The 22,667-nt window shown below is 45.2% G+C and overlaps 1 protein-coding gene across 1 annotated transcript in view; it reads left to right on the top strand.

Moving 5' to 3' along the window:
* Positions 1 to 10,634, top strand: part of LOC137544275 (uncharacterized) — a 41,689-nt gene extending 31,055 nt beyond the window's left edge. Inside the window, exon 8 of the mRNA XM_068265331.1 lies at positions 8,114 to 10,634. Coding sequence (XP_068121432.1) covers positions 8,114 to 8,205 — 92 coding nt within the window. The 3' untranslated portion in view covers positions 8,206 to 10,634. The remainder of the gene's footprint in view (positions 1 to 8,113) is intronic.
* The last annotated feature ends 12,033 nt before the right edge of the window (positions 10,635 to 22,667 follow it).

Below are 22,667 nucleotides of genomic sequence, written 5' to 3'. Positions count from 1 at the left end.
GAGTGAGAGACTGCAGAGAGACACAGCTGAGAGGGAGAGTGACAGCTGAGAGGCAGAGAGAGAGACAGCAAAGAGAGAGAGAGAGAGCAGAAAGGCAGAGAGGGACAGCAGGGAGGCAGAGAGAGAGAGAGCAAGAGAGAGAAAGAGACAGCAGAAAGGCAGAAAGAGAGAGAGACAGCAGAAAGACAGAGAGAGAGAGAGACAGCAGAAAGGCAGAGAGAGAGAGAGAAAGAGACAGCAGAAAGGCAGAAAGAGAGAGTGCGAGCAGAAAGCCAGAAAGAGAGAGAGAGCAGAAAGGCAGAGAGAGAGAGAGAGAGCAGAAACACAGAGAGAGACAGCAGAAAGGCAGAGAGAGAGAGAGAGAGAGAGAGAGAGCAGAAAGGCAGAGAGAAAGAGAGAGAGAGACAGCAGAAAGGCAAGGAGAGAGACACAGCAGAAAGGCAGAGAGAGAGTGAGAGAGAGAGCAGAGAGGCAGAAAAAGAGAGAGACAGCAGAAAGACAGAGAGAGAGAGAGACAGCAGAAAGGCAGAGAGAGAGAGAGAGAGAGAGAGCAGAAAGGCAGAGAGAGAGAGACAGCAGAAATGCAGATAGAGACAGCAGAGAGGCAGAGAAAGGAGAGAGGGCACATAAAGGCACAGAGAGAAAGACAGCATAGAAGCAGAGAGAGAGAGAGAGAGAGAGAGAGAGAGAGAGAGAGAGAGAGAGAGAGGACAGAAAGGGAGAGAGAGCAGAAAGACAGAGAGGGACAGCAGAGAGGCAGAGAGAGAGAGAGCAAGAGAGAGAAAGAGACAGCAGAAAGGCAGAAAGAGAGAGAGACAGCAGAAAGACAGAGAGAGAGAGACGGCAGAAAGGCAGAGAGAGAGAGAGAGACAGACAGCAGAAACACAGAGAGAGACAGCAGAAAGGCAGAGAGAGAGACAGCAGAAAGGCAGAGAGAAAGAGAGAGAGACAGCAGAAAGGCAGAGAGAGAGAGACAGCAGAAAGGCAGAGAGAGAACGAGAGAGAGGGCAGAAAGTCAGAGAGACAGCAGAAAGACAGAGAGACAGAGACAGCAGAAAGGCAGAGAGAGAGAGAGGGAGTGCGAGCAGAAAGGCAGAGAGAGAAAGCAGATAGGCAGAGAGATAGAGAGCGAGCAGAAAGGCAGAGGGAGAGAGAGACATCAGAAGGGCAGAGAGAGAGAGAGAGAGACAGCAGAAATACAGATAGAGACAGCAGAGAGGCAGAGAAAGGAGAGAGGGCACAGAAAGGGGGAGAGAGAGAGAGAGAGAGAGAGAGAGACAGCAGAAATACAGATAGAGACAGCAGAAAGGCAGAGAGAGAGAGACAGCATAAAGGCACACAGAGAAAGACGGCATAGAAGCAGAGAGACAGAGAGAGCACAGAAAGGGAGAGAGAAAGACAGCAGAAAGGCAGAGAGAGAGAGACAGCATAGATGCAGAGAGAGAGTGGAGAGTGAAAGAGACAGCAGAAAAGCAGAGAGAGAGAGAGCAGAGAGAGAGCAGAAAGGCAGAGAGAGAGAGAGCAGAAAGGCACAGAGAGAGAGCGCAGAAAGGAAGAGAGAGAGAGAGAGACAGCAGAGAGAGAGAGAGAGAGTTGAGAGGCAGAGGAAGAGAGACAGCAGAAAGGCAGAGAGAAAGAGACAGCAGAAAGAAAGAGACAGCAGAAAGGGAGAGACAGCAGAAAGGGAGAGAGAGAGAGATACAGCAGAAAGGGACATCAGAAAGGCAGAGAGAGTATAATTGCCCCCAGTATAACTAGTATAGTTGCCAACAGTATAGTTAGTATAGTTGCCCCCAGTATAGCTAGTATAGTTGCCCCCAGTGTAGGTAGTGTAGTTGCCCCAGTATTAGTATAGTTGCCCCCAATATAACTAGTATAGTTGCCCCCAGTGTAGGTAGTATAGTCACCCCCAGTATAGCTAGTATAGTTGCCCGGTATTAGTATAGTTGCCCCCAGTGTAGGTAGTATAGTTGCCCCCAGTATAGCTAGTATAGTCGCCCCCAGTATAGCTAGTATAGTCGCCCCCAGTATAGCATAGTTGCCCCCAGTATGTTGGAAGCTTGGAAGGAGGGACAGCGGCAGGGAGGGGGGCCAGACCCCCCCCCCACCTCCCTCATCTGGGTCCCCTCCTTCTGGTGCTTCCCCCCTCCAAATTAGTAGCGGCAAACAGAATCGAGCATCAGCGAACGGAGAGGAACTGCCCACCTTCTTCCTGCATTCCAGGCGATGGCGCACAGCGTCATCGTCACGTGACACTGGTCTCCGACTTCTCCGCCGCTCACTATGCTTCCGCTAATCAGGAAGCACAGAGCGGTGGAGAAGGCGGTGACCAGTGTCACGTGACGATGGCGCTGTGTACCATCTCCTGGAACGCAGGAAAAAGGTGTGTAATTTCTCTCCGCCCGCTGATGCCCGCTTCTGTTTGCCGCTGCTAATTTGGAGGGGGGAAGCGCCAGAAGGAGGAGATCCAGGTGAGGGAGGTGGGGAGTCTGGCCCCCCTCCCAGCCACTGTCCCCGCTGCCCCTCCTTTTGCATTGCTTCCTCCTCCTGCAGGTTCGGGTGGCTGGGGGGGGGCAGCATGCTTCATTTTTCCCAATGTGCGGATGCCCATGTTAGGCATCCTTAGCTCCCCCCCCCCCCCTCCTTTCCTATAGCAGTATCAGGAAGATTTTGTGTCTTCTTCCAACCAAGTCTTTTAGCTCCATCACCATTAAATCAGCAGTGATAGGTTACTCAGTGCTTTGTGAGTTCTTGGTGCATGTACTGGATGTCATGTGAGTGCTTGGTGTGGATACTGGTCACCAAGTGGAGGCTTGGTGCAGCTAAAAATACTGGAGATGAAACATGTGGGTGCTGGATAAAGGTACTGGGTATCACATGAGTGCAAATACTTGGTGCCATGCCTGAACTGGGTGCTGTCTATGGGTGGGCATTGTGTGTCATGTCATGTGAGTTGTGAGTGCAGGTACTTCAGGTGCAGGTACTAGTTATGTGGGTGCAGATAGTGGATGCCATGTGGAGGCGGTGTGCAGGTGTGAGTACTCGGTGCCATGTTGGGGCTGGGTGCAGGTTCTGTACTAGCTGGGGGTGAGTACTGGGTGCCAGCTATAGGGAGAAAGGGTGAAGGTACTGGGTGTCATGTGGCTGTTTCATGCGAGTACTAAGTGCCATATGGAGGCTGTATGTGAGTATTGGGCGCAGTGTGTGTGTGTGTGTGTGTGTGTGTGTGTGTGTGTGTGTGTGTGTGTGTGTGTGTGTGTGTGTATAGCTAGATTGGCTATAATGTGGGTGTTTGGTTCAAGTACTATGTGCTTGCTATAGTGGGGGTTACTGACTGAGTGTAATGTGGGTGCTGGATATTGGTGGGATTGCTGTGGGTGCAGGGGGTGGAGGTCACTGTGCATGCTACTATGGATGGTAGAGTTGCTGCTAGGGGAGGAAGAGGTCACTGTGGGTTTTGGGGGAGGTAGAGGTCAGTGTGGGTGCTGGGGAAGGGTAGGTCACTGTGGGGGCTGAGGGGGGAGAAGTCACTGTGGCTGCTGGGGTAGGTAGAGGTCACTGTGGGTGCTTAGGGGGGAGAGGTCACTGTGGGTGCTGGGGGAGCTAGAGATCACTGTGAATGCTGAAGGAAGGGGAGGTCACTGTGGGTGCTGGGGGAGGTAGAGGTCAGTGTGTTTGCTGGGGGAGGTAGAAGTCACTGTGGATGCTGGGAGTTGGGAGAGGTCACTGTAGGTGCTGGCGATGGGAGAGGTCATTGTAGATGCTGCTTTTGAGATGGGAGGTCCCTGTTGGTGCTGCTGGGGACAGGAGGGGTGCCGCTGGGGTAGGGAAAGGTCACTGTTGGTGCTGGGGGAGGGATAGGTCAGTGTGGGTGCTGGGGAGGTCACTTTGGCTGCTGGGAGAGGAAGAGGTCAGTGTGGGTACTGAGGTAGGCAGGATCACTGCTATTGCTGGGGAGGGAGAGGTCACTGTGGGTGCTAGGTGGAGAGAGAGGTCACTGTGGGTGCCAGGTGGAGGAAGATGTCACTGTGGGTGGTAGGGGAGGGATAAGTCGCAGTGGGTGCAACTGTTAGGGAGACACAATCTTACTTGCTCCCACACAGCTGACGGAATGGGCACACTAGGATCCCTGTCTTGAGCCTATTCACTTCAAAGTGTCCCAGGTGGGGCGGGGCTTCTTGGGGGTGTGTGGAGCTTATTGTGGTCGGGGCAGGGCTACCTTTGAGCAGCCAAAGGGACCTTTTTATTAAAAGTTTAAGCCCACACATGCCTGGGGCTATTGCAATAAAACAATGTTTAAAGTGGATCCGAGATAAACTTTTACTCATTGCATAATTGTGTTCCTTACATATAGCTTATAGGGCATTCCTCAAGCCAAATACTTTTTTGTTTTGTTTTAATACTCTAATTCCCTATAAACTAAACAAGCCTCACCCATAGCTTTTTCCTAGTGCCTTGGCACTGTAGCAAGGGTTTATGGGAGCTCAGTCTGGGCAGGAGGAGGAGGACATTACTAGCAAGAGAAATTTAGAGGCAAAGAGGAGGAAGGAGGAGGAGAGGGGAGTGAGATGAGGGCTGGAGATGCTATCAGCTTGCCTGTGTATAATGTGACAAACAAAACATGGCTGCTGTCATTGTATCACAGGAATAAATTATCATAAACTGTTGAAGCTGTTTGCAGCTAGATTTGCTGTGTAAACTATCTAAACGTTAGATAAGATATATAGACAAGTTACTTGTTATAGTTAGTTTTTCATCTCGGATCCACTTGAAATTAAATGTTTGAAACCACGCCCCTATAATTTTTTTGTTTTGTTTGTGTGTGCTGATTTTTTTTACCAAGAGAATGCAAGTTAGTAAGACAGCCTTACCCCCACTAGTACTCTTTCATTATCTTGCTTCTTTCTTTACAGTGCAACTCATTAATTCTCCCTTCATAATGTCTTTGATTAGTGCCCAATTCATATTTGTGCCCACTTTATTACAGTGTCACCAATGTTAGCACCTTCCATTATAGTGCACCCTAATTATAGTGCCCTCTGTTACAGTTTCCCATGCTAAAACAATGCCAATTGCATTCCTTCTGTCATAGTGCCCTCTGCCATAATTCAAACTATGTATAAGGCTATGCCCCTATTACAGTGCTGCCATTTATAATGCATCCTTTTAGAGCACCCCTAATTATAGAATGTACAGTATAGCTATAGTGCCCTCAGTTATAGCGCTTACTGTGATACTACTCTCAGTTATAGTACAGTGTCATTTTCCCCCAAACCCACTCACAGAAATTTGCACGTGGAAGGTCCTACTAGTATCTACTTTTGTATAAGCCGACCCGAGTATAAGCCGACCACCCATCTTTTACCTAATAAAACATAAGAAAAAGGTAAAATGCGCAAAAGGTGGATCAGCCCAACACCAGGCCGCCTCCGAATGGCCTTCAATCAGAGATGCGCTGAGCCCCCCCAGGAACTACAAACGCACCTTGAACCCAAACAGAAGCTCTGCATATACACCAAAAGCATGGCTGTTAAGTGGGAGCAGCTGACCAAAAACAAATTAAATTAGTACATAGCAAGGAAATGAGCAGTGCTACTTAAAAACAGACTAGTGCCTACCTGCAAAAGAGTGCAAGCCCCACTTGTGGGGTCGAATACACACCGAGCATACACATGACCTGTCTACCACTGGAGGATGTTGGTTTCCTGTAACAGCTTGCATGCAACCTATTAAGTACTCGTCCCTCCCACTGCGAAGAAGTCAATCCTCCATGGGAGGGGCCTAACACTAACTAAATCCTAACCTATGTATATGCATAGCCTGGGTGCGCTACCAAGTAAAATTAAAAAATCGAAAATTGCGCAAAAGGTGGATCAGCGCAACACCAGGCCGCCTCCAAATGGCCTCCAATCAGAGATGCGCTGAGGCCCCCCAGGAACTACAAACGCACCTTGAACCCAAACAGAAGCTCTCCATATATACCAAAAGCCTGGCTGTTAAGTGGGAGCAGCTGACCAAAAACGAATTAAATTAGTACATAGCAAGGAAATGAGCAGCGCTACTTAAAAACAGACTAGTGCCTACCTGCAAAAGAGTGCAAGCCCCACTTGTGGGGTTGAATACACACCGAGCATACACATGACCTGTCTACCACTGGAGGATGTTGGTTTCCTGTAAAAGCTTGCATGCAACCTATTAAGTACTCGTCCCTCCCACTGCGAAGAAGTCAATCCTCCATGGGAGGGGCCTAACACTAACTAAATCCTAACCTATGTATATGCATAGCCTGGGTGCGCTACCAAGTAAAATTTAAAAATCGAAAATTGCGCGAAAGGTGGATCAGCGCAACACCAGGCCGCCTCCGACTGGCCTCCACTTGTGCTCTCCTCCCACTTGTGCGACTGTGTCACTGCTCTCAGTGTCTGGGACGCCTCTTCTTGATGAGTCTTCTCTAATCTCTTCTATACCTGATGGGGAACACAGGAGGTGCAGCAAAAGAGGTGGCCAGCACTCCGAGCAGTGGTCAGGAGAAAGTTGAAGAATAAAAGATAAGGTCAGGTACAGTATATTGCGAGCACATTCCAAGTGCTGATATGGGAACACATGAGGACCACTGCATTATTAGGAACACGAGTGGCTTCAAGCAACAAATCATAAGCCAACAGTGGTGTTAGGTCTTCGCTTGTAAACCTACTACTATACCTGCATGATGCTGTAAAATATCAGAAACAAACACAAAAAGACTCAATTAATTTTGGCTTAAAATAGCTGTAGTAGTAAACAACGAGTATACGGGTCACTATCTCCACACTGCTACACACTTTTCTTTCATGGGCCCATATACAATTCACTTTTTCTCCTAAGTTTTCTTCTAGGAGATAATTTTTCATCTTTGATTTAACCACTTCAGGACCCACCCTTTACCCCCCCTTAAGGACCAGCGTTATTTTAGCTGATCTGTGCTGGGTGGGCTGTGCAGCCCCCAGCACAGATCAGGGTGCAGGCAGAGCGACCAGATCGCCCCCCTTTTTTCCCCACTAGGGGGATGATGTGCTGGGGGGGTCTGATCGCTCCTGCCTGCCTGGGTGTTGCGGGGGGGGGCACCTCAAAGCCCCCCTCCGCGGCGAAATTCCCCCCTCCCTCTCATCCCTGTCCTCCCCTGGCAAACTGGGCTGCACAGGACGCTATCCGTCCTGTGCAGCCAGTGACAGGCTATCCCGTCACATGGCGGCGATCCCCGGCCGCTAATCGGCCGGGGATCGCCAATCTGCCTTACGGCGCTGCTGCGCAGCAGCGCCGTACAATGTAAACAAAGCGGATTATTTCCGCTTGTGTTTACATTTAGCCTGCGAGCCGTGATCGGCGGCCCGCAGGCTATTCACGGAGCCCCCCGCCGTGAATTGACAGGAAGCAGCCGCTCGCACGAGCGGCTGCTTCCTGATTAATTAGCCTGCAGCCGGCGACGCAGAACTGCGTCGCTGGTCCTGCAGCTGCCACTTTGCCGACGCGCGGTATGAGTCGGCTGTCGGCAAGTGGTTAAAATAACTTTTTAGCACCAAAAGTACCATAAAGTAGGTGAAACAATACTGTAAAAATTATTTTGATTCTTTTTTTGCTGCAGGTGGTTTAAAAGGCATTTTATTTAACAATTGTGAAAATATCACCTTGGAGAAAACTCAGGTGAAAAAGTGAATTGCATATGGCCCATGGTCTTCTACCTCCTTTTTCTCAGCTTCACCCTGTCTCCTTTCCTTCCACCTTCTAATTTTGGCTAGAAACATTACTAGCAAACCATGATGAGATGCCAAGCCCAATGCAAAGAGCGTCGTGAGTTGGGTTTTCATAAGCTGCTAATTAACTCTGAGTTTGCAAAAAAAGAGGAAGAGAAACACAAAAACATGCTGTATAAACTCTTCCCTATAGACAAACACTGCTTGTAAGAATATAACTCTGAACCTTGTATCACAAATCAAGAATGATAACCATTGAGTGGACAATGTTCCCCCCAACATTCTTTTATCAAAGACATTCTGTGTGTGCACTAGGATGGGGTAGAAAAGAATGATAGTGTTGGCAGGTTTTGTTTGATGAGTCATTTGTTTCCTCCTTGCAGATTCTCTTAGAGATCGAGAATATGTGGAAGTGATTGAAGAAGATTATGAAGACTATGATGATGTAGAGATAATCAGCACATCTACAAAGTGACTAACGATCCTGGTGGATATCATACATCACTCTTTACTATGAAAGAAATAAACTATGAAAGCATGAACATTTCATATGAAAAAATGCTTGTCTATAAACTCAGTTTCCATAATTGCTCCCCGAGCAAAATGCCTTTGTGGAATATGATTTCTAAATTTCTGAGATGTACAGTAGCTGGAGTCTTTTACATCAGGGTTCACACTTATTCAAAATCACATGCGAATTGTGAATTTTCAAAATCGTGTTCACCGCACATACAATGAAAGTCAATGGAGAATAGCACTACTGGTTTAAAAATTGCAAAATTCCACTTGCTTTATCACATGCGCAAAAAAACCTTCAATCATATGTTTCAAATGATGGTAAGACTGAGGCCTGGAGGCCACTAAAGGCCACTGAAGCTCTTACAGGAGCTATTTACACTTTCTAGGTATCCCTGGTGATTCCAAAAGTGCTTTGCCAATGTAAGCCTTTGGTGTTGATTCCAATCGCAATCGCAGTGTCTGCAGCATTTTAACCACTCTACGACCGCCTAACACCGATCGGCGGCCGCAGAGTGGCTCCCCCAGGACCGCCTAACGATGAAAGGTGTCAAGTCCTGGGGGAGGAGATTAGCACGGCGCATCCCTGCTGAGTTACAGAGCTCCTCTCTGTAAACAACCAGGCTGAAAAAAAAATGTCAGAAAGTGCTTGTACAGCGCTGTGATCTTGTGCAGCGCTATACGAGGGACAGCTCTGTCACTGAGCTGTCCCCAGGAGAGGCTAACAAACAGATTGCTCTCATAGGCTGATGCCTATGAGAGACGATCTCACTAATTGGCTCTCGGGGGGAGGGAGGGTTGTAAAAAAAAACAAAAAACACAGCATTTTTATTTAAAAAAATAACAATAAAATTAATTAAAAAAACAAGGCATAGCAGTAGCAATCAGATGCCACCAACAGAAAGTTCTGTTGGTGGCAAGAAAAGGGGGCAAGATTAATTTGTGTGCGAAGTAGTATGGCCGTGCAGCGAGCTGTTAAAGCTGCAGTGGCCTGAATTGTAAAAAATGGCTTAGTCACTAGGGGGGGTGTAAGCCTGTGGTCCTCAAGAGGTTAAGAATGATTTCATCCAAAGAATGCAGGGCCCAAAATCAGATTCCTTGACATAGCTCAGGAAAGGACAGTTTTTTTTAGTCTTAAAATTGCTCTAAATGCTAGCGTTTTTGAGAGCTATTTGCTATCTAGTGGGCTACAGCCCTTAGAAATAAAATAGTGTATGAGAAAATTAGTAATATCTTCAAGTGGAACTATAAATGCAAATGCACAAACAGGATAAAAAGACACTCAGAAAATGATAAATCTTGGCTCTTTACATAGTGAGGCACTTGGGCTGAGGAAATGGGCAGGGACCCACAAAACGCATTGCCAGTGCTATTAAAGTTTATTTTATATGATTGGAATGTACCTCTTTTTTAAAAGCTTGTCCTCACCAATAACCCCCTGGTATGGTAAAGTTTTTTGAGTACCCCTTGCCACATATATATTTAATAGTAGTACATTGTAATTGTTTTCAAGCATTTACTATTGATATTTGGTGTTGTTTATATAGGATTTAATATTTTCAAAAACTAAATTTATTATTCTTAACTATAATAAACCCAAGTACCCCCTTGACCCATCAGAAATAACCTTTGGGGTATATGTTCCGAGCACGCCAAATCCCGTGCAGGAGACTTGGGCGCAGCCGGCGCCACCATAGGCCGTATTAGGAATTACGGCTATAGCAAGCACAGGGAGTAACCTCGGCGTCAGAAGACGTGATTCAAGGGGGCTGCCATCTTTTTGGTTGAAAGGAGGTGACAGGGAGCAGGAGACACAGTTCCAACTGTCCTGTGTCCTGATAACCCCTCCCAGCTGCACACGCTAGGCTTCAAATGTCGAATTCAAAATGTTAAAAAAAAAATTGCACCAAAACAGCAGAACGAGAACAACAACATTGCACAGCATTAGGGGAAAAATGCCCGGGCAGTTTATTTCTGTGCAGCTAAAAATGAGGCTTGTATAAGAGAAAAAAGTTCTGATGCTGTGAAACAGTTAAAGAAACGCCAGGCCTTTTCAGTGCTGCTGAGTCAATTTTTAGTCTGGAGGTTCACTTTAAGGGCTCTGCTTCTGACACAGGAGACCAAGGTTTGAATTTCAGCTCTTCCAGTTCACTAAGCCAGCACTTATTCAGGAAGAAAACCCTGAGCAGTAAGAAAACCCAGAGCAAGACTCCCTAACACTGCTACTGCCTATAGAGCACGCACCAGTGGCTACAGCTCTGGCGCTTTGAGTCCACCAGCAGAAAAGCACGATAGAAATGTTTTTGTCTTGTATATCCATTAGCACTGTGCCTAAACTTTGTATATTTGTTTTTGTTACCCAAGAATGTTTATTTATATCTGTGCCTAGAAAACCATTTTCAAATAAAATGTGTGAATTTCGAAACATTGAAAGAATAAAATATTGAAAGGGAATTACAGTATGATGGTGCATGTCTCTATGCCACTCGTAGTAGATGGCATAAGGATCTTTTGTGGAATGGCTTCTCATTCTGGCCACACACTGGATGATATGGTTGGCTGATCGATTATATTTGTTTTCCTGAAATGATTGTATAGCCAGAGATTTAAATGTGTGATTCCCCCCCAATAAGAAACAACATCGATATCCCTGTAAAGATAATTTTTAATGAGGTTGAGAATTCCTCATTCTATCAAAAAATGATTAATTGCAATAATAGTTCACATTAGTTTGCAAATTAACTTTTTTCACAGCATGGTCACTGTGCTATATTGTGCTTTATTTGTTGCAGGTTCTATTTCATAGTGTCTGTAAGGCTGTGAAAAATCTTTTCATCCACTGAGGGTGCTAATATTGTTATCCCCACTGTGAAGATGGTAATAATGTCAGCCAGTGTCGCCCAAGGTGTTCATACTGCAGAATACTGACACCATAGTAACGCGTGTAACCCTGGTAATGTGCGTTGCCCCACTGCCATATGTACCAGTAAAATTGCCATTTGCTGTCTACGCATCATTTTACTGCTGCTTTAGGCACCACTTTATATGTAACCCCTAAAGTGGTGACTTGGTCTCTGATGATGTTGTGAAAATTAATTGCATATGGCGCAATATAGAGCACGTTGTGGGGACTTGTTAAATTGTATTATTATTAAAGTGGGATTTCAGATTAAAATATAAGATTACCTACAGTTTACAATTACCCCCACATTTTTCTTGGGGCTCACAGAGGTGGGAAGGGACCCCTTCCCAGTGCTGGGCCAAGGTTACATGCAAGAGGAAAATAATGATAAATAATAATAATAATAATCTGTCTCTCTACTCCTAAAAATGACTTTTAGATATCCCACAGTTTTATGTTATGATAAAAAAACTTTAAAAAAGTAGACTTATAGTTTTGTCTCAGCGTAATGACACAGTCTGTCCCGTGTCTCAGAGTTTTAAAATATGTAAGCTATTGCCCTATTGTGTCTACTCACTGCTCTCAGAAGCCCAGTTCTCTGCCCGGAAAGTATATTATGGCTGTAATTCCTTTATCAGTGAGGACGCTATAGTCCGACTGCGTCCTGTTCGAAGAAAAACTGTCAGTTGCATAAGTGAATATTAACTGATTCAGGCAGAGAAATAAGAAAAGCAGCACAGCATATTTATTTATAGGCTAGGCACTGTACATGATTCACATGTCTATCTCATCATGCCACATTACTTAAGTTTCCCTTTAACCGCTTGCCAACCGCGTCACGCCAATGGGCATGGCTGCGGCGGCAGCCCCAGGACCAGCTAGCGTCGATTGGTGTAAAGTCCTGGGGCAGCAGTGAGCAGGAGATCGCACGCAGGATGCGCGCGCATCTCCCGCTTGGTGAGCGGAGCCTTCAGTCTCCTGTTACATGGCGAAACCGCTGCGTATTTGCATGTACAGCGCTGCGATCAGCAGCAGCGCTGTACTGGGGACAGCCGTGTGACACGGCTGTCCCCCTGGGGGACAAGAGAGCAATCGGCTCTCATCGGCAGAAGCCTATGACAGCCGATCGCCGTGATTGGCCAGCTGGGGGGAGGGAGGGGATTTTGAAAAAAAAAGGACGATAAATATTACAAAAATATACAAATATATATTTATTTAAAAAAAATAAACACAGGGGGGTCGATCAGACCCCGCCAACAGAGAGCTCTGTTGGTGGGGAGAAAAGGGGGGAGGAATCACTTGTGTGCTGAGTTATACAGTCCTGCAGCTTGGCCTTAAAGCTGCAGTGGCCAATTTTAAGAAAAAGTGCCTGGTCTTTAGGGGGGGGGGGTTAACACTGCGGTCCTCAAGTGGTTAAACTGGACCTGAACTCTTGCACTCTTGATTCTATCAATAAGGAGGAGTAAGTTATATTATTCAAAATAATATTTAATTGATGGGGAAAACTTTTTTTAATCATAAAAAAGTGTGGCAAGTGAATACCGTAATATAACTTACTCTTATTACTTCTTATTGATAGAATCAAATGAAGTATGCAGTGAACGTCCTCGCTTCCTCAGCGCTTCTCGTCTCTGCTGAGGGGGGCGTGGCTGACACGCAATGCAATTAGTCATGTGGGCGGTCATGTGGGGACTCCCACATTCCGTAGACCAGAGCGCTTGGAGCGAGGAGGGGCAGAGGACAGGGATGTAAACCTGCGCAGCTGCAATAGCGGCTAGGCGAACTGCACAGCAGCTGGGTTTTTAAAGCGCCAATTCTAATTGCCATCAGGTAAGGCGACCCTGGGGAGGATCGGGGACTGCAATGGAGCCTGGATTTAGATAACAGAGCTCCAGAAACTGAAAAGGGAGCTGCTCATCATCTGCAATCTCAATGAGGTACATAACTTTTTTTATGCCCTTCGCATCGTAAGTCCTTTAACCACTTGCCGACCGCGCACTCATACCGCGCGTCGGCAAAGTGGCAGCTGCAGGACCAGCGACGCAGTTCTGCGTCGCCGGCTGCAGGCTAATTAATCAGGAAGCAGCCGCTCGCGCGAGCAGCTGCTTCCTGTCAATTCACGGCGGGGGGCTGAGTGAATAGCCTGCGGGCCGCCAATCGCAGCTCGCAGGCTAAATGTAAACACAAGCGGAAATAATCCGCTTTGTTTACATTCGTACAACGCTGCTAACAGTAGCAGCGTTGTACCAGATCAGCGATCCCCGGCCAATCAGCGGCCGGGGATCGCTGTCACGTGACAGGCAGGAGCCTGTTAGAGGCTGCACAGGACAGATCCGTTCCTGTGCAGCCTCGGATCTCTGGGGAAGGGAGGGAGGAGAGGAAGGGGGGGAATTTCGCCACGGAGGGGGGCTTTGAGGTGCCCCCCCCGCAACACCCAGGCAGGCAGGAGCGATCAGACCCCCCCAGCACATCATCCCCCTAGTGGGGAAAAAAGGGGGGCGATCTGGTCGCTCTGCCTGCACCCTGATCTGTGCTGGGGGCTGCACAGCCCACCCAGCACATATCAGCTAAAACAGCGCTGGTCCTTAAGGGGGGTAAAGGGTGGGTCCTCAAGTGGTTAAAGAATGCCAGCAAACTAGCCAAGTAGCCATTTTTTTCACCAGTTAGGCAAAAAATATCTAAAGCTTGCCATACAAACATCGATTTTGATCACCCAAATGGGCCCCACCAGTCAGCTATCGTGCCCACTTTGTGCTCCCCCCCCCTACAAAAAAAATAATTTGACGATGGAACCCCCACTGCCAGAATCGCTAATGTACAGACCTCAGAACCTGAAAAAACAGGATTCAAGTTTAAATAAATTGCTGTGTCAATATAGATTGTAAATGTGTGTATGTACATTATAATATCAATGCTCCCCATTATTTGTTTTGTATGTTGTACAGCGCTACAGAATATGTTGGCTTTATACCATGCAATAATAATAGTAATAATTCATGAGAGTCTCTAAAAGGCTATTTCTGTGCATTTGGAACCTTATGCTGCTTTGCAACAATGCTTACTATTGAGAACAGCAATGTTACTTCTGCAGATGCCACACATTGGTCTAAGTGTTAAAATCGGATTTAGCATTCTACAGGATGCTTGCAAAGTACCTTTCTTTGAAGCTGCTGATGTGTGAACTGGCATTACTTGTAAAAACGGAAAGAATCTGTAATAAATGCACAATGCACAAAGCTACAGTACATTAAAAGTAAACAATATCAAAACCAAAAAAAGTTCCTAACTGGAAGATCTGACTAAGACGAAGTGTAAAAAGACACAGCTAGCTAAATCAGCTTTGAAGGTCTGGTACATATTGCACCAATTTCTTACATTTTGGTTTTTCAGAAGTCTTGCATCATTTTTAGCATTTGGTGGAAGTTTTGTGGCTCGTCTTGGTGGCGTTTGCTTCTGAGCTTCTCCATTTATGCCCATGTGACTTCTGTATTTGTGAAAGACCATGCTGGCCCAGATAGGGTGCATTGTTTGATTTACAGTGCTTCAGAATTTAACATTTTTGAGGATTAATGAAATTCTCTCTCATTTTCAAGGCATCTGCGATGTCTCATTGTCCCTGTTTTGTTTACTGTGGTGAGTTACTTATGGTAATGACCTTGCTTGTTTGTAGGTTATTATAGGCTAACCCATACTACCTGTATAGTACTAATTGTGGATTCTAGCTCAGACCATGTTTTATATACCCCATATAATTGGCCATTGCCCTTACTGAAGATACTAAACTCCAATAAATATATTTTTTTCACTGGTATACTTGACTGCGCTCCTGTGAATGGGTTCCATTCCTCTAGAGCAGGGGTGTCAAACTCATTCACATAAAGGGCCAAAGAGTAAAACGTAGTCTAAGGCTCAACACACACCATACAATTTTGGTTGTTCAATCTTACCACTTTCATGTAGTATAAGAGCTTATCCAATCACTCATTCAAGGTATTTTCAATCTGCTGGCCCTTATACTACATAGATTTGGTAAATCTGTACAACCAAGATTGTATGGTGTGTGTTGAGCTTAAGAAGCAGTTGTGTATTAACATTTAGCATTTATTGAACAGTCTAAAACGCAATTGTACAACTATAGTGATTGTTGATGGGGGGCTAAAGGGCTATAAGGACCTGCTCTTCCGCATTCTGCAGAGTAGCGCAGTTAAGCAGTTTAATATTTACCTGCTCCACTACTGCTTCGGGTCTCCTCTGTTCTTCCAGTCACATGCTCTATGCTGCATACCTCTGTCTCCAAATGCATGTCACATGATCTGCCAGGAATAACAGAAGAGATCCAAAACAGCGCTGGAGCAGGTAAATGCTACACTGTAATGCTCTGCTACAAAGAATGGGTGTGTATGTGGGCACATCAAATGGTGTGGAGGGCCAGATTCAGATTTTACTGTTGATGTTTTTTTTTTTTTTGCAATTTGTCTGAATTATCTGTTATGGCTGTTTGTGAATTTGCAATTAAATAATAAAAGGTGATAACATCCGAATTACATATATTGATGGACATTAGATGGATAGGAACTCTTAAGGTGCGTACACACGCACTACTAAATGCAATGAGCGGAGCAGATCGTTCAGAAACAGCCATATCAGTCCGCCAACAGCGCGTACACACGCTAAAGACCGCCAAGCAGGAGCGTCCGGCGGACCCGTCACTGCATTTAGTAGTGCGTGTGTACGCACGTTTAAATGCTCCAACTAATTGGTGAAATCCAGAAAATAAAGGTGCCCATACACACATAGATTGCCACCCAATGTGGCAAACAGATCAATCTCTCTCTAAACTTAATTTGATTAGAGAGAGTGTGACAACAACCGCCAAACCCCACCTTACTATGCCTCAGTTGCCATTCAGGTCTCATTCACTAGACTAGAGGCTTAAGAAGGTGACTGAACTGTGAGTGAAGTGGATGATGTGCTCATACATGATATATGTTTGTATGTTCAGTTTCTAAAAAGTATCGATTTTGTGCTTGAATTATTTTTTTTTTGCTGCCACCACTCTTCTGATTGAAACAAAGTGGAGAGACCTCGGAACTAGCTGTTCCTAAGAGGAAGAAATAATTATTTGCAACCAAACTAGTCAAATCGAACAATTTACAAAGATAAACAATGCGGTATTGTGTCTCTTCAGAGGATGGATCAGATTAATCAGGTAACAGGAGGCTGGAAAGTGTACTGGTTACGTGCACTGCCTTTGACATGGCATGACAGTTCAAGGCAAGACTCCCTAACACTGCAGGGTGGCCTCTTGAGTGCACCCTTAGTGGCTGCAGATCTTGCACGCTTTGAGTCCGACAGGAGAAAAGAACTATACAAATGTTATTATCAGGTTATTATAGGTTATTAACAAGGGCAAAAACAATTAAATCGTTAGTTTTATTATATAAACTACACACAAAAAATATACTGTACATTAAAACTACCAAATATATCTAGCCATTGAGCAGAGTATTGGTTAGATAGAAATACAGAGAAGAGAAAAGGATAAAAAATGGCTGAAAAAGTTAAAAATACCATGTTTAGCTGAGTCCAATAGGTGGCAAAGACTTTGTGCTGAATAATCCAAAGTATTGCATCCTGCTGGCCTGTCGGTAGATGGAATTTGACAATAACTGAAAGATAAATGACAACAGAGATCTGTGGTACCAGATCTCTTAAAGTACTTGTCCTGATGAGAGGGGCTGATATGGGAGCTGACACCCTCCCAGCAAGAAGGGAAACACTAGCCCCCTTTCAGATAGGGAGAAATCTGGCAGACATACGTCCTATTAATACATGGATTGCATATTTGCATTCAGTAGAGCGTTATGAATTCACACATATGAAACATGAGCATTAAAATTGTAAAGTATGACTGAGAAGCTGTATTCCTCAGTGTTTGGATGTCCGATTTTGTCTGGACACTTCCCAGAATAAGTGCCAAGACAAGACAAATAACATTTATATCGCATTTCTCCTGGCAGACTCAAAGCGCCAGAGCTGCAGCCACTAGGACACGCTCTATAGGCAGTAGTGATGCTATGATTAAGGACGTGTAACGCCCGAAACATGTCAGCATGTGGTGTTGGATTTTAGCCTGTCATGTGTATTGATTGAATAAAGCCATATTGATTCTACCGACACGGATTCTACCGAGCGGATTTCACTTTCTACAATATTGGATCTGAGGTCTTAGCAGCCCGTTTTCCTGCACTGTCGGTGGATGGAGGTCATGAGCGGAGTTCCACGTATTTTATAGGCAGTAGCATGTTAGGGAGTCTTGCCCAAGGTCTCCAACTGAATAGGTGCTGGCTTACTGAACAGGAAGAGCCAAGGTTCAAACCCAGATTGCCTGTGTCAGAGCCTGTAACCACTTGAGGACCACAGTGCTAAACCCCGCTAAAGACCAGGCCTTTCATTACTAAAATGGCCACTGCAGCTTTAAGGCCAAGCTGCAGGGCCACACAACACAGCACACAAGTGATTCACCCCCCCCCCCCCCTTCACCCCATCTGATCGCCCCCCAGATGTTAGTTTTTCTTAAAATAAATATTTATTTGTTTATTTTTGTAATATTTTAAACTATTTTTCCTTTAATTTTCTATTTCCGCCTCCCTCCCCCAGTCAGCCAATCATAGCGTTCGGCTTCAGCCTATCACAGCGGATCGCTTCTGTGGGACACGGGAACGGCCGTGTTACACGGCTGTCCCCAGTACAGCGTTGCTGCAGATCACAGCGCTGTACTATGTAAATAGACGGCAGTTACGCCGTCTAACAGTCTCCCGAACGCCGATCACTGCTCGGAGACTGAAGGCGGGGTGGAGCACTGCCCCCAAGCAGGAGATGCGCGCACAGCCTGCACGCGATCTCCTGCAGTAGCCGGCCCCAGGACTTGACGCCAGTTGGCGTTAGGCGGTCCTGGGGCTGCCGCCGCAGCCATGCCCATTGGCGTGGAGCGGTTGTAGGATAGTTAACCAGTACACTATCCAGCCACCTTGTCAGGCTGGCCCTAATAACTTCTGAAAAAATTGTTCAGTTAGCATATTCCCAGTGTCAAGAAAATCATAAAATATGGATTTTAGGGTTTCTCTGAGTTTGACTGGCATGCCAGCAGAACAGCTGTGCGGGGGAACACATATAAGGATCAGAGAGGATCTCCTTTACAATAATACAATACAATACAATAACATTTCTATAGCGCTTTTCTCCCATAGGACTCAAAGCGCTTAGGCTCTCTCAGATTCAGTAATTAGTAGGATGAAGTATTCACACAACAAAAGTTATATTTCTGCAAATGCCAAACTGAACAGGTGGGTTTTCAGTCTGGATTTAAACACGTCCAGGGATGGAGCTGTCCTGATCTGTTGAGGTAAGGAGTTCCAAAACGTAGGGGCAGCATGACAGAAGGCTCTGGGACCAAAAGTTTCCAAGTGGACTCTGGGTATGACTAGATTATTAGAACCTGTTGATCTGAGAATGCGGGGATTGCTACGCAGCTGCAACATATCTTTCATGTATCCAGGGCCTAAATTATTCAGGGATTTAAATGTCAGTAGGCCGATCTTGAATAGGACCCTCCATTCTATAGGTAGCCAGTGAAGGCAGTGCAGGACTGGCGTTATGTGGCAGTGACGGGGTTGGTTGGTTAGCAGTCTGGCAGCAGTATTCTGTATCAGCTGTAGTCGGTACAAGACCTTTTTTGGAAGGCCAGTGTAGAGAGCATTGCAGTAGTCCAGTCGGGATGTGATGAAGGCGTGGACTAAGGTTGGCAGATCTTCTGGGGGTATGAGGTGCTTGATTTTTGCAATGTTCTTCAGGTGAAAATAGGATGATTTCACCACAGCAGAGATTTGAGTTCTGAACTTTAAATCCCAATCAATTAGAACTCCCAGGCTACGCACATGATCAGAGCTGCGCAGATCCGTGCCTCCTATTCCCAGTGGTGAAGACTGCAAGTTAAGTTGTTTTGTTATCATGCTCTGCCCTCCTATCAGAAGGACTTCAGTTTTGTCTGCATTTAGTTTCAGCCAGTTGTCATTCATCCATTGCTGTAGTTCACGTAAGCAGGCGTTTATAGTTAGAGTTGGGTCTATCACACCAGGCTTGAAGGAAAGATATAGTTGAGTGTCGTCTGCATAGCAGTGGTATGTCAGGCCATGTTTTTGGATTAGTTTTCCCAGCGGTAACATGTAAATCGTGAAAAGCAGGGGAGAGAGGATTGAGCCCTGGGGCACCCCATACCTAAGTGATACAGGGGTGGACAGGAAGGGCCCCATAGACACTTTTTGGGTTCTGCCACTCAAGAAGGATTGGAACCACTGAAGAACTATGCCATCAATGCCGCAGTATTCCTGTAGCCTGTTTATCAAGATGTCATGGTCAACTGTATCAAAGGCTGCAGAAAGGTCTAGCAGTATGAGGATGGAGCACTCTCCTCTGTCTCTTGCCATGAGCAGGTGGTTGCATATTTGGATGAGGGCCGTTTCAGTGCTGTGGTGTTTCCTGAAGCCAGACTGGAATGGGTCATAACTGTTGTTTTGTAGGATTTTGGCTTCTAGCTGGATGTAAACAGCTTTTTCAATTAGCTTGCCCAGAAAGGGAAGGTTAGAGACAGGTCTGTAGCTGGTCATTGCATCTGGGTCCAGGGAGGGTTTTTTGAGGAGAGGCCTGATGATTGCTTCCTTCAGTAAAGCAGGAAATATCCCTGATTTTAAGGAACAGTTAACAATTTTTAGGAATACCGGTACGAACAGGTCGGGGCAGTTCAACATGAACTGTGTTGGGCCAGGATCTAGGTCACAGGTAGTTAGGCGGACGTGAAGGAGGATGCTTGATGTGACTTCTTCATCAATTTCTTTGAAGTTTGACCAAGGTGTTACATTGTCTCTGCTAATGGTCTTCGGCGCTATATTAGGCTCAGATGCTGTAAGTTGGATGTCGGACCTTATAGCGGAGACTTTGTCTGTGAAGAAATGGGCAAATTGGTCACAGAGGTCCTTTGAAGACTCGATGTTAAGTTTTTGACATGCCGGGTTGCAGAGTTTTTCAACTGTGCGGAACAGTTGGGCTGGTTTGTTAACTGCATTTGCAATCTCTTGTGATAGAAAGGATGATTTTTTTCCCGTGATTACCTTTTGGTAGCTCTTCAAGTGGAGGATTAAGGCATGTTTGTCTTCTGGGGACTGAGATTTGCGCCACAGTCTCTCAAGTTTTCGGCCTTGTCTTTTCAGCTCTTTTATAGCGTTATCAAACCACTGTGCATGATGGTGTGGAGTAAGATATTTGGTGCGCAGAGGAGCAATGGTCTCAAAGGTGGAGGACACACATTTGTTGTATTTAAACACCAGAGTTTAAGGGTCCAAGCTGGAGTCAGTCAATTCATCAAAGCTAAGGTTATCTCGGATATGTTGAGGTGTTAGCCCTTTTAAGCGGCGATATTTTATTTGATTCTTGACCTGGTGTTTGACAGCTGGTATTGAGAGGGAGAAGTGGATAGTGTGATGGTCTGACCAGGCAACAGGATTAATTTCCACATTGGCTATTGACAGCCCAGTATGGAATATAAGGTCCAGAGTGTGGCCTTTCCTGTGAGTAGCAGAGCTGACTGATTGGAGGAAGCCCAGTTCATGTAAGGCTTCAAAGTTCCTTTGAAACTCCTGGCAAGAGTTATATGGTAGAGTGATGACTGATTTTGATGTATGGCTTTCTGGAGACAATATTCTTCGAACAAGGCCCTCTTGCTGATGGATGGACAGTCAGCAGGGGTGCTGGAAAGCCCAGGAAGCCCTTTTTAATAAGAACTAAACGCTAATTAATTATGCCCTGGTTGTTGACAGTGATAGCTGGAAAGGGTTAACCCGTTGCTAGGCTGTGACACTGTAAATACTGTAAGTTATGATCTATTATGTGAAACATATAGAATGCATCACAGATGGTTTGAATATTTTTACACGCTGCACAGAGATTTTCAATAGATTTCAACACTGTTTGATGCAGTTCATACCCCTGCTCTTTTGTCGTCACAGATTTTCTGTTTGATCAATTATTTTATATTCTCGATTGACGCAGTATGCTGTGCTATAGATTTGATGACTGCTAATTCCCTTCGAAAATTCTTCTTGTCTGGCATGTGTGCCGATTCTCCAACTGTCATATTTTGTGACACATGGACCCAGAAGAAGTATATAGGTAAGATACTCTGACTCCCCTGCCTGCATGCTTCCATTACATGTATTACTCATGACTAAAGTCAAAAGCTCTTGAAAAGGAAATAATGTTATGAATGGCATGGATTGACAGGTTGTAAAAACTCACTGCAATCTGCTTTTGAAGTTACAATTTTTGCTCAGAGAAATTGATGGTACTCTTGGATTCACTAGATGGTTATGAACAATCGCTATTCATCTTCAAAATAAATATTGCTAAATGCAAAAACTCATTTGCACAAGCTTGAAAACGGTAAACTAGCACAAGCTTGTAAACTACCTAGGCTCAATTAGCCTAGGCTGTTATTCGCTGTCTTGGTGGTGTGGTGAATACATCTTGCACAATGTCTCTTCTCAGGAACTAGCAGTCATTCTCATGTCATACACATCCTGTTTGAACAGCATGATGTGAATGCAGAACCAGGTCTTTTCCAATAACAGGACCTGTCTCATGATTTAGAATCTTTATACTTCCTGACTCTTACTCTCACTCAGTTTTTTCTTCAAAGCTTATCTAGGAATACTGATGCTGAAACTAACACCAGCCAATCCAAGTACAGCGTTATAGACAATTGTGTCACCACTAGCAATTGTCCCTTTTCTGAATCCAGTAGAAGGCTTAATGTGTGTCAGGCATGTGAGAATTCTGCTGACTCAGTGCCTTCCATGCAGTTATGTGATGGATCATACAAAATCATTTTTGTAACAAAACTGCTTTCAAATGAAATACAACTAAAATTAAGTTTTGTCAGTTTTGGGTGGATCTCTCATCCACAAGTCCACTTTAGCAAAATACAAAGTCATGCAAAGTCATTAGGTATAAAGTCAAGTTCAAACAGTTTTTTCTTTTATTTGTAGCTAATATAACATTACAGTAGAGTTTCTTAAAGAGAGCCAGAGTTCTGTTGGTGGGGAGAAAAGGGGGGGGGGGTCACTTGTGTGCTGTGTTGTGCCCTGCAGCATGGCCTTAAAGCTGCAGTGGCCTATTTGACAAAAATTAGCCTGGTCTTAGGGAGGTTTAACACTGCAGTCCTCAAGAGGTTAAGTTAATTATGTAGCAGTAGAGTAATGTACCATGCTAGCCATCAATACATGCAGGAAGCTTTGAATAAGGATGATACCATTTATTGGCTAATTGCTCTTTCTCTGCTTATGCATTCAGGTGGTATGTTATTACGTTTAAGGCATGAAATTTGTGTTTGATTCCTGAAAGATACAAATTACAAAAGTCCAAAGGGTTTTTTTTCAACAATTCAAAAAACGAAAAAAACAAAACAC

Source organism: Hyperolius riggenbachi, chromosome 2 (assembly GCF_040937935.1).
Source record: "Hyperolius riggenbachi isolate aHypRig1 chromosome 2, aHypRig1.pri, whole genome shotgun sequence".
Taxonomy (NCBI): domain Eukaryota; kingdom Metazoa; phylum Chordata; class Amphibia; order Anura; family Hyperoliidae; genus Hyperolius; species Hyperolius riggenbachi.
This window is presented reverse-complemented; position numbering and strand designations above follow the sequence as displayed.